We start from the raw sequence: 20,172 nt of genomic DNA, 5'->3' as shown, positions 1-20,172 counted from the left end.
GTAGTGATGCAAACTCAAAATTTATCCAAAAGCCTCCCGCCAGGAACTGACTGCACGATAGCTCTGCTTATTTATATGAACTGATGTCTAAACTGTGTAAGGTAAGCATTCATTTTCATAAGACCTGCTATGGTTCCAGTCTTAAGCAATAACCCCTCACCAATTCTACCCAGACAAACTCCAAGAAATAGTAAATATGTATCCCTGTATTCAGGGCAAATGGTTTGAATTTATGTGACTAGTAATTTTATTTATCTATTTAAAATTTTATATTCCACACATCCAAAATCTGTGCGGGTTAAAAAAAACCAAAACAAAAAACCAAACAAACCCAAAAACCACCACCACCACACATAATATATGGACACACTCATTAAAACTGCAGTCTTCACAACAATGCCATCACATCATACTCTACAAAAGGCCTCCTGAACATAATTTGCCTTCAGGCACTTATGAAAAGATAGAAATGTTGAAATCTGATGACCTGCTTCAGGAATAGTAGTGGGCCTGAACCGATATGGATGAGTTGGCACAGCATTTGCATCCCAGCTACAGTCGACTCCTATTAGCAAAGTTTGCAGTCTTGGAAGTAGCCAACGTCTATGGACTCTGGCTCAAGACACCACTGAATGGACAAGGTAGAAGGAGTAGTGGACAAAGTTAAAATAGTGGCAAATGAAGATTACTTATAAATCTTTTAGGCAAAAGAAGTATCTAGACTATCTGATGCTAATCTGGCTCCACCAGGCCTTTATTCTCCACTGTCTCCAAGGGGGCTCGTTCTAGGATCATGACCAGCAGTTTCATGAAGAGAGTCATACTCTGGAATTATTCTAGATTTGTGGTCCCAATGATTAGAGGTAGTCTTCCAGAAGCATCCCTCCTTCCCCAGGGACTGGTACACCTTTTCATGCAGCAAAACAAATTATGGAGAAGGAAGATTTGCTGAGGACAAAGTGACCGTCATTCTGGCCAAGCTCCTCAGGATCATGGGCCTGAGGGCTGGCCAGAGGCAGGACCAACAGCCCTTGAACTCATTTCCTCCATGTCCCCCAGTATTGTTTCCAAAAATGGAATAGGATCATCACAAGCTTGGCAAAGGGAACCAGCAGCTGTGCTAAACTGCTGGTTTCCTTAGACAGAACAGTGTCTGTCTGCTGGCATGCTTGGCATGTGTTTGGGCTGCCCAGGTCGGTATACCCCTACCCGCCTAACTGTGGCCCAGCACTCCCCAGACCGCCAATGGTCCCCCTGGGTCCTTGAGGTGGATTGGCACTGCTTTTTGTTATTGTTCTTTTCCCTCCAAAAAAAACCCTTAGACAGGCTTGTTCTCTCTCTTAAAAAAAAAATGAAATTTCCCTGGACAGGAGGGAAACAAAGCAAGCTGCAGGATACCCCTGGGGAGGGAGAAGAGGAGTCATACCCCTGCAGGCTAAGAACCCATAAGGAACGAGCCTGAATACCACCCTGTGGGTACTCCTTCGGTTCTGGCTGGGGGCTGCTGCTCCACGCACGACTGGCACCATCTGATGGACCGGGGACAGGAGCGATGCCATTAGGCTCAACCACAGCAGTAGGCCAGAAAAGCTAGGCCTAGGACCAGTACTAGCCTAAATCTTACCATCTGCTGGAGGTGTAGAAATACTGGAAAACTTCAGCAAAGCACCAACCTAAACCCGGGTGTTTCACTGAAAGCTCATCTCTCTACCTCCATCTGCTGCTGGAGATACAATTTGTTTGAATAAAAATCGGTGGTTCTCAATGTGTCCTTTATAACCATCAGTGCCTGCAAGCTGGGAAAAGAGAGTCAGGTTCTTGAAGCCCCCCCCCCCTAACTGGTCCCTATTGCCCCCAGCAATTCTGCTGCCTCCAGTCCCAACTGAAAATGTTGCAGGTCTGCCATCTATAGATTCTGGTTGCCACACAGATTCCGAGCATCACATTTGTGTTGCTTCCCCGTATCTGGCAGTTGAGGATTTTGCATTGCCGTTACCGAGGCGACACTAGAATCTGAATATATAGTTGCTGCGTGACAAATCAGAAACCTGGGACTGATGCGCTGCATACAGCTTTTTGATATGGGATAGAAAAATTCATGCTCAACTTATAGCAAAGGAATAGCAGAATTAACAGAGCTCTTTACTCTTTGCCAATGGTGTAACCCAGCAGGCTGTCCTGCGACAGCTTCGTCTCCAAGAAACGTGGGAGGGAAGTGCCCCAGAGCAAGCCTTCGCAAGCAGCCTTTCAACTTGCATATACTATTGTGCTACAAGCGTTATTACACAACTGCTAGTTCCAAGGAAGAGCTGTGGCCAGGCCAATGACAGCACTTGTTTCATAAGCGTTATTTGCTGCAACAGTGCACAACTCTGGTCCTCAAGGACTGCAAAATTAATCAAGGTAGGCAAACCGACCTGGGTTTTAGACTAAATGCATGCACATCTATTTCATAAATATTTGTTCTGGATAGACTGAAAACCATGCCTGCTGGGGAAGGCAAGCCAATGTGCTACCCCTTATTTCCCCTCAAAAATGCATGAAAAAAACAAAACCCAGCATAATGCAGAAAGCTACTTACTGAAAACTGAAGATAAAGAAAACCAGAATAAGCAAGAATGAAAATAAAAGAAAAACAAAACAAACATGAGATGCATTAGCCAAGTAAACATGTAAAACGAGAGAACACAACTGCAGAAAAGAAAATCAAAAAACAAAGCGGGCGAGGGACTAGAAACAATATGTACAGCATGCAAGGAGTCTTGGGATTTGGAACATAACAGACGAGATGGAGATCCAGATCCCCAAAGACATCTGCTCTCATGCTTGTGCCACATAACAGAGCAGAGCAATGTCTCCGTTAATTGGATCTCTGAGCAGTGAACTTGCTTATCAGTCGAAGGTGCAAGAAGACAGACTCAAGAGTAATCTAAGGAAATGCTGTTTTACACAAAGGGTGGTGGATACGAAGAATGGCCTCCCAGTGGAGGTGGTGGAGATGAAGACAGTATCTGAATTCAAGATTGCATGGAACAAGCACATAGGGTCTCCTTAGGAGAGGAAGAGATAGCAAATAAGAATGGGAGACTGGATAAGCCACATGGTCTTTATCTACCTTCACTTTCTCCGTTTCTATGTACTAGAAGGAGAATGTAGATAGTCACCTCAACTGTAACCTACTCATGCATGTACAAGGGACTCTACTACTACCAGAAAGAGTAAATCACACAAGGGGTAAGACTAGGATCTTCCTCTATTGCACATCCTCAGCTCATGCAGTGACTGCACAAAACGAACCGGCATAAATATCCCAGACATGGACAAAAGACAACTTGATAGAATATGATTGGAGAGGAACACAAGGTTTACAATGAGCTTCCTAACTGTCTTGGTAACCCCACACTCACAGTTGGGATTTCAGGATTTTCACAACAAATAAGCACAGATCAGGTCTCCGGCATATGCAACTCTATCATGCATATTTGTTATGATATCCTGAAAACCCCAAATGAGAGGGGGGCTTCAGCACAGGCCAATTTGGGAAGCCCTGGATTATACTAAATAATAAAAGTAAAGGTAAGATACTAATAGATTTATTAAACACCCAAAGGTGAAGAAGTCACTAGGGGAAGAAGAGGGCCACATGGATTTTGAGACCAATTTGAGGTTGGCTACAAACATCCACTGAAGCCTTCCGCTTTTATATTATTCCTACTCTGTAAAGGAATCCTGGTAAGATATCTCATGCAAAACAGCATCAAATGTTTCTTTTGAGAAAGATTTTGCTAAATTTCTAAACCATAGCACTTGGCTATCCAGTATCTACTTCTCCACCTTTACAGAAGATTTATTATCGGTAGAAACATAGAAAATGACAGCAGAAAAGGGCCATAACCCATCAAGTCTGCCCACTCTAAGGACCTACCCCCTTGATTATACTGACCCACCCCCCTGCCTTTACACCCTTAGAGATCCCACGTGAATATCCCATTTATTTTTAAAATCTGACACGCTGTTGGCCTCAATCACCTGCAGTGGGAGTTCGTTCCAATGATCGACCACCCTTTCGGTGAAGAAATACTTTCTGGAATCACCATGAAATTTCCCTCCCCTGATTTTCAGCGGATGCCCTCTGGTGGACGAGGGTCCTATAAGACAGAATATATCCTCTTCCACCTCGATACGGCCCGAGAATATATTTAAACGTCTCAATCATGTCTCCTCTCTCTCTCCGTTCCTTAAGTGAATACAGCTGCAATTTATTCAGCCTTTCTTCATAAGGGAGATCCTTGAGCCCCGAGACCATCCTGGTGGCCATTCACTGAACCGACTCAATTCTCAGCCACTCGCTGAACCGCAGAGGAGAGTCTTCCTCCCATAGATATTTCCGCAATTCTAGAATATTCACAAGAGGAAGTTAAGTCCAGATCTATTTTGCTGCTATCTTTTGTGTTTCCTCAAGATAAAGGGGCTAATATTGAGACGCAGGAGGGAGGCTGGCTTAACTCCTGTGGTCAGTGCGGAACCCGGATATTTAATGCTGGGCTGTTTCCAGAAACAGGCATTGATTAGCTGATCTATTTTTGGCTGGCTCAAACTTAGCTGGTTGCCAAGTCTATTTTAAGTGCTGGTTGGCTAAATTATAGTGGCCAAAGATAGGCTAGCTATTTGCGGTCCAATTTGGCACCTATCACTTGATATAGTAGGCCACATTTTAGCTACTAACCTCTAATATTCAGCAGAGATAACCGGCTATATCCCACTGAATATTAGAAGTTAGCTGGCCAAATGCTATTTAACCAGCCAGGAGCCATTTATAATACAATTATAAAATCAGGACATACATACAAATAACATGCAATAACGTCAGTCTCCACAAAATTATATTCATTCACTTAAACACCTTCACATATAATGATGCCAATATCTTCATAAAATATTACTATTGTTTCATTTAAACGCCTCCACAAACAAAGTAGTTTTCAGTACTTTCTTAAACTTTTGTAAATCCGGAAGTGCCAGAGATACCAGTTTTCTAGAAAATATTCTGCTTTCATATTACTCCTGCTTCATAAAATGCAATGCTGTTAAGACGTCCCTCAATATCTCTCCTCTCTCCTTACACACCACCCAGAGAACTCCGTCCCTCAGATAAGCCGCTCTTACTGTACCCTTCTCCTCCACTGCCAATTCCAGATTTTGTTCCTTTCATCTAGCTGCCCCCTATACCTGGAATAAATTACCTGAGTTTGTCTGCCAAGCCCTTTCCCTTCCCTTGCTGAAATGCAGACTGAAAATCCACCTTTCTGATATAGCCTTCAATCCATGACCCTACTTCCCACTGTCCACTAACCCAGCAAGCTAATTAAGCATTCCCCTTAAAAGGTATCCATGGCATCCTGTTTTCTTTGTCTTGTCTGTTTAGATTGTAAGCTCTTGCAAGCAGGGACTTTCTTCTTCTTTGCGACTCTGTACAGCCCTACATACGTCTGGTAGCGCTATAGAAATAATTAATAGTAGTGGTAGAAGGCCCATGCAAAAAACAGTTATCACTGGATGCTACTGTAGTCCTGATCTTTAACCAGAAAAAAAAAAGAGGCCAAGTTGTAACCCCCAAGCTAGAAAGGGCTGAAGCTTTATTCTGGTTATTTAAGCCATGTCCCCGTGCAACTTACTGTGCCACTTCGAGTGCGTTGCATGGGAAAGATGTCAGGAGAGGTGCTCATTAGGCCGGAGCTCCCTGCATAATTCTCTCCCCAGCTGTATTGGTTGGGATCTAGAAGAGAAGAAATATCAAAAGGAACTTCAGCTCTCTGTCCACCATTCCATGAAAAGCATGTAAATATTCAGAGCTCTCATATATAAAATTTTATTTTTCACCAGGGTGGTAACGCACAAATCCTCCTTCTCCCCTCCCCAAGCTGTACATTTTGGATTCAACTGAACTGTAACACACAGAGATAAAAGACTCATGCTATAAAACTTAAGCCTAGAGCGCTGCAGGAGCCTTTGAATTTAGTCATATCTGGTAAAAGTTCATGTTTCTTTCAGCACAAGGCTTTGCTTGCCAATTTTCTGTGGAAATTGTTCTCCCCTAGATATGCATAAAGGAGGCAGATCTACTGCTGGCCTTCTCCATTTAGGTGTCCTGAGACAATGTGGGAGGAGCTTACTAGCTGACATTCAGTGCAAGTTAACCGGCCATGAACAACTGATTGGACACGGAGATGCAAATTATTTTCAGCGGCATTTTAAGTAGTTATTTGCTGCTGAAAATGCCAGCGATCTAGGGAGCATTCCAGGTGAATTGGGGTGCTTAAGCTATACATAAGGAATTGTATGCTGTTTGCACAGGAATCGGGAATTGGCTGAATAGTGTTTAGGCGCCCTGTGAACACTTAAATCAGGGGTGTCCAATGTCGGTCCTCGAGGGCCGCAATCCAGTCGGATTTTCAGGATTTCCCCAATGAATATGCATTGAAAGCAGTGAATGCACATAGATCTCATGCATATTCATTGGGGAAATCCTGAAAACCCGACTGGATTGCGGCCCTCGAGGACCGACATTGGACACCCCTGACCTAAATGGATGTGTGCATATATGCATGTGTTAGAATTCTAGACATTTATACGAATAAGGGGCACGTACATACTTAAATTATAGAATTGCTCTTAAAAGTCAAGCCCTAGAGATAAAAGATTTGCTATTAAAAACATTCTTGTTCCAGGATGCCTTTGGACAATAACTGTCCTCTTAAGGACAAAAACAAACAAATTTTATCACTTTTTTACCCTAACCTAATGTTCTTTCCCCTTTTTGTCGTGCTATTTCTTTTACGATTGTAGTTCTTCCCTTTCGTTCCTACTGTTTGAAGTAAGTCCATATGTCTTATTATGCGTTTCACTAAGCTATTTTTGTACTGTTTAGTATCCCTAACTTAATCTGTTTTTATGTTATTTTTATATTGTACACCGCTTAGAAACCTGATTAAGCGGTTTTAAATTTTTTTAATAAACTTGAAACTATTTCAAACAATGAATGTTATTTTTTTTGCCCAATTCCTAAACACAATTCCAAGTATTTTCCCCCTTCCCCCCCCACACTTCCCTAGTCTTTTGAGGGAATACTTACTGTCCTCCTCAGCTCCTTTTAAGAAGGCACCAATAGCTCCAAGGTAACCTTCGTGCCTGAGGAAGAGAGCATGAACCTCCCCCTGAAAACAAGAAGGCATTTGTTCAGTCAGCTGGATAGAAGGTTAAAAAAACACTTAAGAGAATCGCCATAAGCTGTTTGTGGCATGCAAAAAACACACGCACCACTAAGTGGTGCTAAAGAGAAAGAAACCATTAATACTCGAATGATAAAGCTGCTCAATAAGCCAACATCGGAGCTTGGACCAGTCCCCTAGAAAAAGGGCCAGCGGAAACTACTGGCAGGATACAGCCCCTTTCTGCTGACAGCACTTAATATCAAATACTTAACTTTTTTAAAAGCTTAAAAAAATATGTAACAAAGAAAAAAAACTTTACTTAAATTTAACACAATATTTATAAGCATTTTCAGAAAAGATTTCCCCAGGAAATGGATCCATCAGGGTGAAAAATTGCCCTGTCCTCAGTGAGTAAAAGGACATACCTGCTATCAGAGCATACATTTTTAGCACTGGAGAAAAAGAAGGGATCCTGGGCCACCCTCCCAAAGAGCAATAAGGGAATGTACATACACTTCTCCCTCCGTCTTCGTGGTTTCGTTGTCCGCGGTTTCAGTTATTCGTGGTTTTTCATGCACAGGCTCTGCCCCCAAATTTACATCAAAGGAAGCTCCCAGTGATGCAGAGAAAAATCGATAGCGTTGTACAGAGGAAATCGCAGCACTTTGACAGGAACAGGTAATTTTATTTGCGGTTTTGTGTCTTTATTCCGGCCTTTTACAGAAAAACAGTGAATAACTGTGGCAATATTATTTGCGGTGTTGCCATATTCGCAGCTATGTTCCGCCTGTGTCCACCGTGAATACGGAGGGAGAAGTGTGCAGGGATTTATTTTTGAATCCCACATAATGTGAAAAACATAACATAGCAAATGGTGGTAGATAAAAGACCCGAATGGTCCATCCAGTCTGCCCAACTACACGCTCTATAAAATTAATGATTTAATTTAAATTGTCCTTTTTCTTAGATATTTCTGGGTCAGAAACCCAGAGCTCTGCCGGTACTGTGTTTAGGTTCCATCTACTGGCATCTCCGTCAAAGCTCACTATAGCCCTTGCAACCATCCTAGCCGTCGAAGCCCTCCTCAGCCCATCCTCAACTGAATGGCCATATACAAGACCCAAGACTGTGAAAGTCTGCCCAATAATGGCCTTAAACATATACCATTATTTTCTGATTAGAGATCCTCTGTGTTCATCCCAAGCCTTTCTTTGAACGGTCACCATTTCCCTCTCCACCTCCCTCGGGAGCACATTCCAGACAAAGAGGATGCAAAAGCCAAGGGTCTCTACATATATATGTTTGTTTGTCTGAATTTTTAATGGAAAATTCTTGAGCATTTCAGATCAGTGGGCAGTTAAAAAACTGCCCCTCCATAAACTGAAATTGTTGGGCTTTTGTCTCAGATGTTCTCCAAGAACAATACACTGAAGCAGGAGTTTCTTGTGCAAGGACAGATTGGCAGAAGCGAGAGCGGACGCCCCTCCTCCAAACTGCTTCTGAACCTTCATTTTCTATTGCTGGGAATTAGCTGTCAGGGAGATGCTGCTGCTTAGTGAAGCAATACTGAAAGCCATAAAATCCAGATAATGCTTCAAATCTCCGTAGGCATGGCTGCGTCAAGCTACCTTATCAGCTCTACAGTTTCCACAGTTAATTAGCAGCCAGATGTAATAGTAGCAGGCAGGAAATTCTCTAGCGAAGAAGTCGCCTCATTCCCCACTTGCTCTCCTTCCTTTACAAGGTGACAGTAAGGCCATCTCCCTTCATTTGCAGGGTTTGATGTGCAGGTACGTGGAGTCCCTGCAATTTAACCATCGTAAACCTTTGAGGTTTGGTCAAATAAAAAACAGTTTGCACCAGCTTCATCTAATTCGGAATGCTGCAGCACGACATCGCAACCTTCTTTTAAAAACTACTGTATTTTTACATGTATAATGTGTGCAAATTGTGACTCTATGTAAAAATAAACTGATATAATGTGCCTATGCGTACAAAGCATGCTATAGCAATTGTCTTGTCTAAGATGTACTTATTGCCAAACTAACACATTTGTTAAGGGCTTTTCTTTTTAGGATTTAGTAGGCATTATTATTGCACAAAACCTGCAAAAAATGCCGTAGCCCTTTATTTAGCACTGTTGCTCCGAAACATGTGTTTCTAAGGCTTTTATGGGGGAGATCTGCATCTCCAAATGCCTGTTACTTGGCATTGTTGCTTTCTCATTCAACATCAGGCTACGTCAGGGGTCTCAAAGTCCCTCATCGAGGGCCGCAATCCAGTCGGGTTTTCAGGATTTCCCCAATTAATATGCATTTGAATTCTGGGGCGTTCGGATTCCAAGGTACCACTGTATATAGAAAAGGTAAAGACGTGTCCTTCGGGTTAACAAAAGAAGAAGTTCAGTCATTACTTGGTTTATCCTTACCTTTGAAAAGAAGTTAATACTATAGGTGATAGTGTGCATGGTAACAGGGTGGCCTCGGATGAAGAACCCTCCAAAGTAAACTTGGTGCAGATTATGCTGTTTCGCGTAAAGACAAGCCAGCTGTCCAATGTCATTGCTGATCATGTGCAAGAGGCTCTTTGTCATGTCTTCTTTGGAAAACTCTAGAGCAAACAAAATGCACAAAAACAGGCTACTTGGGTAAGTCTTACTGCTCTCAAGTCTTCACCTGCAGATCTAGGTTCAAATGCTTTTTCCTTCAACACTCTGATCAGACCACTTAACTTCCTTGTGATGAGAGTGTAAGCTTTTCAGGGAAGAGAATAGGACTAGTATATAAACTGTTAGCACATAGGAATATTAAGAAAAACATTTAGGGGTCGGTTCTATAAAGGGCACATAATTGGGCGACAGGCACCTATCACAATGTGCTTAGTGGCGCCTAACGCCTCAGTGGGCATTTCTATGGGAGAAGCGTGACTTAGGCGCTCCAAAAACTGAGGCGCCTGGAATGTAGGCCTTCAAAACCCTCGCCTACATATCGGGCACCTACGTTTTTACCTAGGTCGCTAGCCGCAATCCTGTAAACAGCACCTAAGTGGACTGCCACATGACCGGTGCCATTTTTTTTAGGCGCCATCTTTTAGAATCAGCCCCTTAGTCAGTGCGGGGCGGTTCTATTACTGGGCACTTCCATTTAAAGTGTCTGGTGCTTATTCTGTGAAAGAAAATTAGATGACTGCTTTTAGGAGCTCTCACACCAGCCATAGCGCTGGCGTAAGTGCAAGTGCCTAAGGGGTCGCACAGCAGGGCTGCATTTAACTTAGGGATCCCCTTACAAAGCTGTGGTAAGCACCAATGGAAAAAAAAATGGCATACTGTGGTAATTTGGGGATATGTGAACAATAGTTAATATTTATTTTTTTGCACAAGAAATGTGTCTGGGGAAGAGTGGGCATATTCTTTAAAAAAAAAAAAATCTTTATTCATTTTCAAATCAAAACAAGAAGTGCACAAAAATATATCATACAAGTAATTCCAATATAGCACTATAATATCTAACACATAAAATCTAATAGTGTAATAACCCCCACCCATCCTTCATCACATTTTCTACTAAAATAGAATATACACGTTATATAACATATTATAACATATCTTATAAAATTACTCCCCAACTCCACCCTCCCCCTTGAGTGTGCTAAACACAGCTAAGAAAGAAAAGAAAAGGAAAAGAAAAGAACTGATGACTATTCATCGCAATACTTTGCCAATGGCCCCCATATCTTTGTAAGAGTGGGCATATTCTGGGCTAACCCATTAGGGCAATGTATCACAAACTGTGTGCCCCGGCAGATTCCAGGTGTGCCATGAGATGCTGGTGAGGAGAGGCGCCGGCACCTCTGCTCCTCCTCGCCTCACCTTCTGCATCATCCCCCACCGGTGGTAAAAGGAAGCTCAGGGCCACGGCTGGAAGACATCCGCGCGTGCATGCAACGTCATTGTGTCAACATCTGCGCATTTTCGGGTGCCCTCTAGCTGGGGCTGCGAGATAGCATGCTGCACCACCTTAAAAGAGTTTGTGGCACACTGGATTAGTGCATGAGCCCAGGTCCCCTACATGAGTGGGGCGTTAGGGGCTCACACACTAAGGCCAATGCTAAAATTAGCATGCGACCATTAGCTTAAAAATAATAAACTAGCAAGTTTGGCCATTGCTTCAGAAAAACAGAGGCACATCTGGTATTCAAAGCTAAGAAATATGATTGGGTGACCCCAGTTTTCAATCAATTGTATTGGTTGACGGTTAAGAAATGAATAAATGTTAAAGTGGTTACACGGATATATAAAATGTTATATGGTATGGGACTTGAAGGTTTATTAAGACATTTATCCTTTCCAGTAAGTAGGATTGCTTCTCATTTCCAGTTTTCTTTGAAGTTCAGTTATTCAACAACTAAATATATTCATTTGAAGTCTTTGATGAGTAAATCTTTTGACTATGTAAGAAACAAACTTTGGAATGCTCTTCCTATTAAATTATGGAAAGTTTCATATATCTTTTGAATTTTTTTAAATTCTTTATTCATTTTTAAAACTTCCAATAAGTGCAATACAGGATAAAATCATTTTATACTTTAACAATGTACCCCCATGAACGCCTACTTCGGAAACTGAAGAACCATGGAGCGGAAGGAGACGTACACAGATGGATCAGAAATTGGTTAGGGGGGAGGAAGCAGAGGGTAGGAGTGAAAGGCCACTACTTGGACTGGAGGAGGGTCACGAGTGGTGTTCTGCAGGGGTCGGTGCTCAGACCGCTGCTATTCAATATATTTATAAATGATATAGAAACAGGGACGAAGTGCGAAATAATAAAATTCACAGAAGACACCAAACTATTTAGTGCTTCTCGGACTAAAGAGGTGCGAAGAATTACAAAGGGACCTGAACAAGCTAGGGGAATGGGCGACGAGATGGCAGATGAAGTTCAATGTAGAGAAATGTAAAGTATTGCATGTGGGAAGCAGAAACCCGAGGTACAACTATATGATGGGAGGGATGTTATTGACTGAGAGTACCCAAGAACGGCACTTGGGGGTAATAGTGGACGGGACAATGAAGCCGTTGGCACAGTGCGTAGCGGCCGCTAAGAGAGCGAATAGAATGCTAGGTATAATCAAGAAGGGTATTACAACCAGAACAAAAGGAGTTATCTTGCCATTGTATCAGGCGATGGTGCGTCCGCATCTGGAGTATTGTGTCCAATATTGGTCGCCGTACCTTATAAAGGATATGGCGATACTCGAGAGGGTTCAGAGGAGAGCGACACGTTTGATAAATGGTATGGGAAAACCTTTCATACACTGAGAGACTGGAGAAACTGGGGCTCTTTTCCCAAGAAAAGAGGAGAATTAGAGGGGATATGATAGAGACTTACAAGATCATGAAGGGCATAAAGAAAGTGGAGAGGGACAGATTCTTCAAACTTTCGAAAACTACAAGAACGAGAGGGCATTCGGAAAAGTTGAAAGGAGACAAATTCAAAACCAACGCTAGGAAGTTTTTCTTCATCCAGCGGGTGGTGGACACCTGGAATGAGCTTCCAGAGGGCATGATAGGACAGAGTACAGTATTAGGGTTTAAGAAGGAATTGGATAATTTTCTGAAGGAAAAGGGGATGGAGGGGTATAGATAGAGGACTACTACACAGGTCCTGGACCTGTTGGGCCGCCGTGTGAGTGGACTGCTTGGCACGATGGACCTCTGGTCTGACCCAGCAGAGGCACTTCTTATGTTCAAACATCACTTAATATTCTCGCAAGACACACTCAGATCAAATATCCCTCCCCCCCACCCAACAATTATCCGCAATCATTAAAAAAAAAAACAACAACCCAAAAAGTACCCCCACCCTCCCCCTCCTTGGACGTGCATATTCAAAGGGAAAAATAATATTCATTTTTTACAATATTTAGTTAATGCCTCCTAAACATCCCTAAATTTCTTAAAATGCCCCCGCTGTATAGCTATTACACGCTCCATTTTAAAGATATGACAAAGAATGCCACCAAAAATTGTAACTTAGCCGGTCCCAATTTTTCGTAATATGCTGTATGGCAACTCCTGTCATAATGAGTAAAAGTTTATTATTATTAGAAGATATTTGACTCTTAGCTCTCATTGTGAGAACTTTGATGTATTGGGGTTTTTTTTATATTATCTACCTGGAATCTGATTGGAGATTATAGTGGGCTATAAATGTTATATAGAATTTTATCCCAGTAGCCTTAGCACACAAGAAGGGAACACTAAAGCCAATTTTTCCCAGTTTGATAAGTTGCAAGCTTGGGAGCCCTGCTTATGCTCCCTCCCCTTGCAAATATTCACAGTGTAAGTTAAGTGTTATTAGCAGAATAGCACTTATGCAACAAGCTGAAATACATGTGTATAAATGAACACACTCGCTCGTATTCTAAACCTTTACATGCCTAACACACACACACACACATAAAAGTTAGCAGCTAGGCTACAGAACTGCCCCATAGGTGTGTATGTATAATTAATCCAAGACGCATTACTTATGATTTTGTTTTTAGATGTATTCTATGCGAGTTTTATTTTGTCAATCATTCTAAAGTCCTATTTGGATTATGCACATGAACCTGTAAGTCATCTGGAGCTATTAGCGCCAAGTGGCCTATAAATTTTGATAAATTGATGTTCTAATATGTTCATGAAGTCAATCACTCCTATTATAAATGCATTTTTCTCTATACTAAGGGGTTGATATTCAAAATTTCTGGCTGAGTTAGGTAGTCATTCTTCATAAAAAAAAAAAATAAATAAAAATCCTCCCCTCCATCATTTTAACAGATAAAAACTTTGCGTTCTTAAAAATTAAAGTTGCACACAAATTCTAGATGCATAAAAAGAGATGGGGCTGGAGTACCTGGAGTATGGTTAAAAATACTGGTGGCAATTTTACAGAGAATTCCACATTTGCCATGCAGAATGTGGCACGGAAACCATGAAGTAACAGTAGAAAAGCTGCACAGATGCAAGGAGGAAAGTGTGGCATAGTGGTTAGAGCTATAGATTCAGCACCCTGGAGTTGTGGGTTCAAACCCACGCTGCTCCTTGTGACTCTGGGCAAGTCACTTAGGGCTCCTTTTACTAAGCTGCGGTAGCGTTTTTAGCACGCGCTGCAGATTAGTGCACGCTAACCCCTGCGCTATGCGGAAAAACTAACGCCAGATCAATGGAGGCATTAGCATCTAGCGCTAAAACCGCTAGCGCACCTTAGTAAAAGGAGCCCTTAAATCCCCTCATTGCCCCAGGTACACATGAGAAAGATTGTGAGCCCACCGGGACAGACGGGGAAAAATGCTTGAGTACCTGAATGAATAAATAAATTTGTAACCCGTTCCGAGTTCCTTTGAGAGGACGCATTAAAAAATTGAATGAATGAATAAATGAATGAATGAATAAATAAATTTGTAACCCGTTCCGAGTTCCTTTGAGATGACACGCTAAAAATTTGAATGAATAAATAAATTTGTAACCCGTTCGAGTTCTTTTGAGATGACGTGCTAAAAAACTGAATGAATAAATAAATAAAGGAAGGAAGGAAGAAGTGGCAGCGATAGCCTCAGGCCATGTGCATCCCAAACTTTAAAAAAAGCAGGAAAGAGCAGCACTTCCAGTTGCATGGGCTAGAAAAGCAAGGTTACACCGTCACGCGTATAAAAGAAAGCCATAAAAATTCTGCAGTGTTGCTAGATCAAACACCTAGAACAGTGGTTCCTGACCCTGCCCTAAGAACATAGCCTGTCATCCTGATTTACAGATTATCCATGAAGAATATGCATTTAAACCTCTCCCGTGTCTATTCATTGTGAAAACCCTCATAACCATGGATAATCTGTAAATCAGAAGGGTCTTGGACAATTCAGCACGGTCGTTTCAGCCAGCCCGGTTCAGCACAGTCTTTAACCACAGCTGTTTCATCATGGCTTATCTTGTTGAAGCTGCAAAGTTTGAAAGAGAGAGGAGGGGGGGGGGAAATAGACACTCTCACCCTATTGGTGCTTCTTTCCTTCTCCTTCACCCACCTGTGGTCTTCTTCTCTTGCCTCCGCATCATCTGGTGACTTCAAGATTTGAAAGAGAGGGGAGGGGGCATAGCCCTCCTCGTCCCTCCATCCGCTAAATGACTATCTTCAAGATTTGAAAGAGGGGGGAGGGGGCATAGCCCTCCTCGTCCCTCCATCCGCTAAATGACTATCTTTTGTTTTTGATTATGAGCTAGGTATACGTTTTTGGTCTTTAGGACGTCTACCTTTTTTGCCCATTTTCAAAAATAAAAACGTCCATGCGAAAAACATACAAAAGCAAGTTTTGTAGATGTACCCACCGATTACCTTGTCTGATTGCGGCAGAAGGAATCCCCATCAGCTGAGCCTTTCGGCTCCATATGCATCATAATCCAAGAAAAGGGGCTAAGTCTTAGAAATTGAGTTATTCAGCTGGTTAAATAATCAAGAAGAGGCCAATTCAAATGCAAACACCACATCTTTCTATCATTTCATTTGCCAGAGATATGTTTCAATTAATTAAAACGTTTTAGTTATAAATAGAACCCAACTGACATTGTTGCCTCATTTCTCAAGTAAGCGTACACTAAGACTTGGTACCTTTCCTTAGATTGTGACACATACTCGTATATAGAATTTAGTCCATTATAACCAGTTTGCTCTTCCTTAGACATCACGGGGGATGAGACAACCAAGAAAGTCATCTTGATTATGGGTCCACTACCAAAGCAACTGTGCCCAATTGTGTTTTCAATCAATTTTTAGTCCCAGTACCTTTCTCCACCGTGGCAGACTTGCCGAAGCTGCTGGCTATGAGGTTTCCACTTAATCCCAGCGTTTGGTAAGCCCCACCATAGATATCTTTCACTAGCATGTCCACACTGGTGTGCTGGCCCTTGGAGGCCAGCTGCAGCAACTCGTCAAATCTCTGAGAAAGAGACAGCAAATGATGCTGCGTTACAATTTTTAAATGCCAAATACTTACTTATCCATAAACAGGTAGGGTGAACCCAGCATGAAGAACTATTTAAGTTGGTGCTTTAAACTTCCAAAGTCGGTGAGGGTGAAAAGCTAGTCACTGGGGTATGGCTCTCAAAATTATTGGGCTAGACATCTGCTAAAGGAAAAAAAAAAAAAAAAAAAAAGTACATTTTCAATTAAGCCACTTCCTCTGGAATTTTGAAACTTGGCATGTAAATTGCAAGAGATCATTTGTTCCTCCCCCAGTGATGTACAGCTTCTTACGTGGCCTATCACAGAGCCTCTCACAGCAAGATTCTTTCCAATGAATTCCCTTGCTGGGATCCAAGAGTTAATAAGTGTGCATCATTAGGAAGAATCCTGATGTTCTTGTTAAACGTTTACATTTTCTGTCTGTAGGACTCTAGTGCTATTCATCCATAGAAAGCAAAGTAAAAAAGGTTAATGAGTCTAAAAGCTAAAAGTCCATCAACACACAGAACAGATTCAGCACAGAGGCTAACCCCTAAAGACTGAACCAGTTGCCTCACTAAATCTATGAGTTGGCAATCCTGACTTTTTAGTTTAGGGGTAGGGGGGACCTAAAGGCAACTAAAACTACAGGTGCAATGGGACATAAACTGGATCTGCATCACAGGATTAGCTTGTGTGAAACGCAAGAGTTATCAAGAGAATTTGGTGGAAAAGGGTTGGAGGAGTGGGGAGGGGGAGGCAAACCAGCTGGCAGTCCTTCTACACTCACCTTTGTTTTTGTCAGCAAAGCCCCGAGACCCCAGAAGGTACCACCTCCAATAGAGCTCCCACCGATTCGTTCAAACTTGTCCTCCGTTTCCACCTACCAGCCCAAAAACGATGACAAAAGAGGTATCTAGGTACATGTTATCCAAATTATTCACGGTATGCAAAGACTCTTAACCACTGAGGTGGGGCAAGGTGGTCACTGCCCTGGCACACCCATGCACTACAACGAGAAAAAGGAAAGGATCACCCGTCTCCATCTCTCCTTAAAAAGGACTGGACAACAGACAACTGGAACATTCTGAGGGTCTGAAGAGTAGCTTGGGTGTCTGAATTAAGTATCCAATTATAGCTCCAGTCTTCTAGCAACATCTAGTGCAGGAGTTCTTAACCAATGGTTAGCAATGTAGTGTATTATCACCGCTTCTACCGATTTGAGCCACTTCTGGTTTTTGTGTTTTGCATTTGCTGTTTTTGAAGTGTGCACATAAGCATTGCCTCTGCTGAGTCAGACCATAGGTCCATCACACCCAGCAGTCCGCTCCCGCAGTGGCCCCCCAGGTCAATGACCTGTAGTGATCTATTACTTTACAGCCTTCTGTACTGTATAGTAACCCTCTAATTGTACCCCTGGATCCCCTTTTCCTTCATGAACTCGTCCAATCCCCTTTTGAACCCCAAAGTCGTACTCTGCTCTACCACCTCCTCTGGAAGCGCATTCCAGGTGAAGAAGAACTTCCTAGTATTGTTCTGAACCTATCGCCCTTCAATTTTTTTGAATGCCCTCTAGCTTTTGTTGCCCCTGCTAGTCTGAAGAATCTGTCCCTCTCTACCTTCACTATACCCTTCATGATCTTATGAGTTTCTATCATATCCCCTCTAAGTCTCCGCTATTATATTTTGTTGCTTCCCTGTGTATTATTTTTTTGGGGGTAATATACATGATATACAGTTCACAGGTTACAATATGCCATAGTTACTGTGCAAGGTCTTCCAATACAAGTTTTTATCTTAACGTGAGACATACCGAGGACCTTGTATCAATATACAGGGTTATCTGCTTGAGTTCTGTCATCGTTTTGATTTCAGCTGGTATTTTACTGGAAATTTATTGAATTTATTTCTTTACAATTTTCTCTCAACCTCACAAAGCCCTTTGCTCCTTTCCCTAAGGAAAAATATTATCTTCTTAGACCTTCCTGAACATTTTGGTAGCCCTTCTCTGGGCCTCCAGAACAGTAGTGTAGGCGGGATCTCACCAGTGTCTTATACAAAGGCAACGTCAAGACTAGAGGTCTGCACAGGAAGGGGGATCGTGGGAATCCCGCAGGTCCCACAGGAATCCCCCCCCCCTAACCCACAGGACTCCCACAGGGACCCCCTCTAGCCAATGGGACTCCCACGGGGATGGAGGCTTTGGAAGCAGGATTCGTCCATATAATATAATGGACACTTCAGCCTTAGTAAAAGAGGGGGTTTATAAGTTAATTACCTGAACAGAAAACAAAAAAAAGGGTTCCAAAGAGATTCCACAAGGAAAACAGCAGCACAAACACAAAAGAAACTGTGGAATTGATGATCCTGTCAGAAGTAATTGCTGCTTTTTATGGGGACGGACAGGGATGGAGGTAATTCTTTGCGGGGATGGGTGGGGACAGAGAGGATCCTGGCGGGGACGGAGAGGATTCTGGCGGGGACGGGTGGGGACAGAGAGGATCCTGGCGGGGACGGGTGGGATTTCTGTCCCCATGCAACTCTCTAGTCAAGACCTGGTGAAATCTCTCCTTATATAGCTGAACATACAGTTGCCTTTATCACGCTCCCCGGGAACCTTCACCTCAGGCAAAAGGATTCCCAATCCCTTTTCGATGGAAGTTGCCCAGTTTTACCCTCCTAGCAGCTTACCTTCACAATCGACACTCCTGAGCCAATATTGACTAATAAATAAGGGAAGATGTTAGGATGAGTTGTCTGAAAGCGAAACTCGGGGTCCGCGTGCCTCACATATACAAAGGCTTCATGGGGAATATTCTTCAGCACAAAGTTGCAGCCTTTGATTAGGCAGGCCATTTCATCTTCCTTATCGACTCTGGAAGGGAAGAACATTATCAGGGGGTCCTGCAGCACTTGGGGACAATTCTGCAAGAGGGCGCCTTCATTAGGCCACATGGGGCAAGAGCCTACTCTGTACGGACACTTAGGGGCAAATTCTACAAATGACGCCTAAAAGTTAGGCATTGTTTAAATTTCCAGCACTACAATGCTCAGCGTGATTCTATTATGTATAGACACACAATAGAGAATCACGCTCAGCGTCTTGGGAAGTTTAGAGACCTGAAGAAATGACCTTTTGGTCATGAAACGCTGGCCACCGTCGGCTATAATTAAGTGAGAAGGCACCGAGGATCAAGCACGGCATGCAGAAGTCCCGGTCAAAGATAAGATTTAAGTTGCTTGCTTCTCTAACGATTATCGGACACTCTTGGAAAACTCCCTAAACTTTTTGAGTTATTTTAATTAATTAATTTATTTATTCATTCAATTTTCTATACCGTTCTCCCAAGGGAGCTCAAACTATAAGCCTCGCATAAGAGTTTTTTGGCCTTTGATAGAAGTATGGGGGGGAAACAGTGAGCAACCTAAGATTTTCCCCGTGGCTTCTGAGGCCTTTTCCCCTCTGTGTTATATAAGGTGCATTTATCGAGTGTCTGTGTAGAGGGGTTTTGCAATAGAAATATTTGCTCCCAGCACGCATAAATAAGTATATTACCACAGGATTTTTTGAATATTTGTCCTTTACAGAATCGAGTGGTGTTGTGTGTGCGCTTTGTAGAATCACCTTTTAGGCGTTGTAATGTCTACATTTTAGTCGAAAATATAAAGGTCTTTGAATGCTTAAGAACACCGAGTGCCATGCAATTCTGTAAATGGACATCCATATTAAAACCATACCAACGCCTATCCCGTTGGGCACAGATTTTTCCGATGTGCGTCTATGAAATTGTAGATGCCTATTCTGTGAATCACACACAGCCTTTGGACGTCTAACTTCTAATTATTGCTCGTTAAAGTCGTTAATTGCGCTTATTATTCAATCCATTTGGATGCCTAAGTTTGTGGACATCTACGTTACGGACACCTAATTTTAAGCATCCTTTATAGAATTTGCCTTTTAGGGATCCTTTTACAAAGCCGCGTTA

At 42.5% G+C, this 20,172-nt stretch overlaps 1 protein-coding gene across 11 annotated transcripts in view; it reads right to left on the bottom strand.

Annotated features, from left to right (window-relative positions):
• Nucleotides 1-20,172, bottom strand: part of PANK4 (pantothenate kinase 4 (inactive)) — a 78,323-nt gene that overhangs the window by 30,620 nt on the left and 27,531 nt on the right. For 7 of the 11 annotated variants that reach the window (XR_004537099.1, XR_004537098.1, XR_004537100.1 and 4 more), the window contains exons 4-10: nt 18,878-19,061; nt 16,977-17,069; nt 16,028-16,181; nt 9,640-9,821; nt 7,133-7,214; nt 5,676-5,776; nt 2,582-2,587 (exon numbers count right to left, since the gene is read on the bottom strand). Coding sequence is in view for 8 of the 11 variants with exons in the window: in XM_033921986.1 (XP_033777877.1) it covers nt 2,582-2,587; nt 5,676-5,776; nt 7,133-7,214; nt 9,640-9,821; nt 16,028-16,181; nt 16,977-17,069; nt 18,878-19,061 (802 nt within the window). In the remaining 3 variants the exon portion in view is untranslated. The remainder of the gene's footprint in view (nt 1-2,581; nt 2,588-5,675; nt 5,777-7,132; nt 7,215-9,639; nt 9,822-16,027; nt 16,182-16,976; nt 17,070-18,877; nt 19,062-20,172) is intronic. The other 4 variants (XM_033921987.1, XM_033921990.1, XM_033921983.1 and 1 more) reach the window with 1 other exon arrangement.

This window comes from Geotrypetes seraphini, chromosome 15 (genome assembly GCF_902459505.1).
Source record: "Geotrypetes seraphini chromosome 15, aGeoSer1.1, whole genome shotgun sequence".
Lineage (NCBI taxonomy): Eukaryota > Metazoa > Chordata > Amphibia > Gymnophiona > Dermophiidae > Geotrypetes > Geotrypetes seraphini.
Note: the sequence above shows the minus strand (reverse complement) of the source record. Positions and strands in the feature narration are given on the sequence as shown.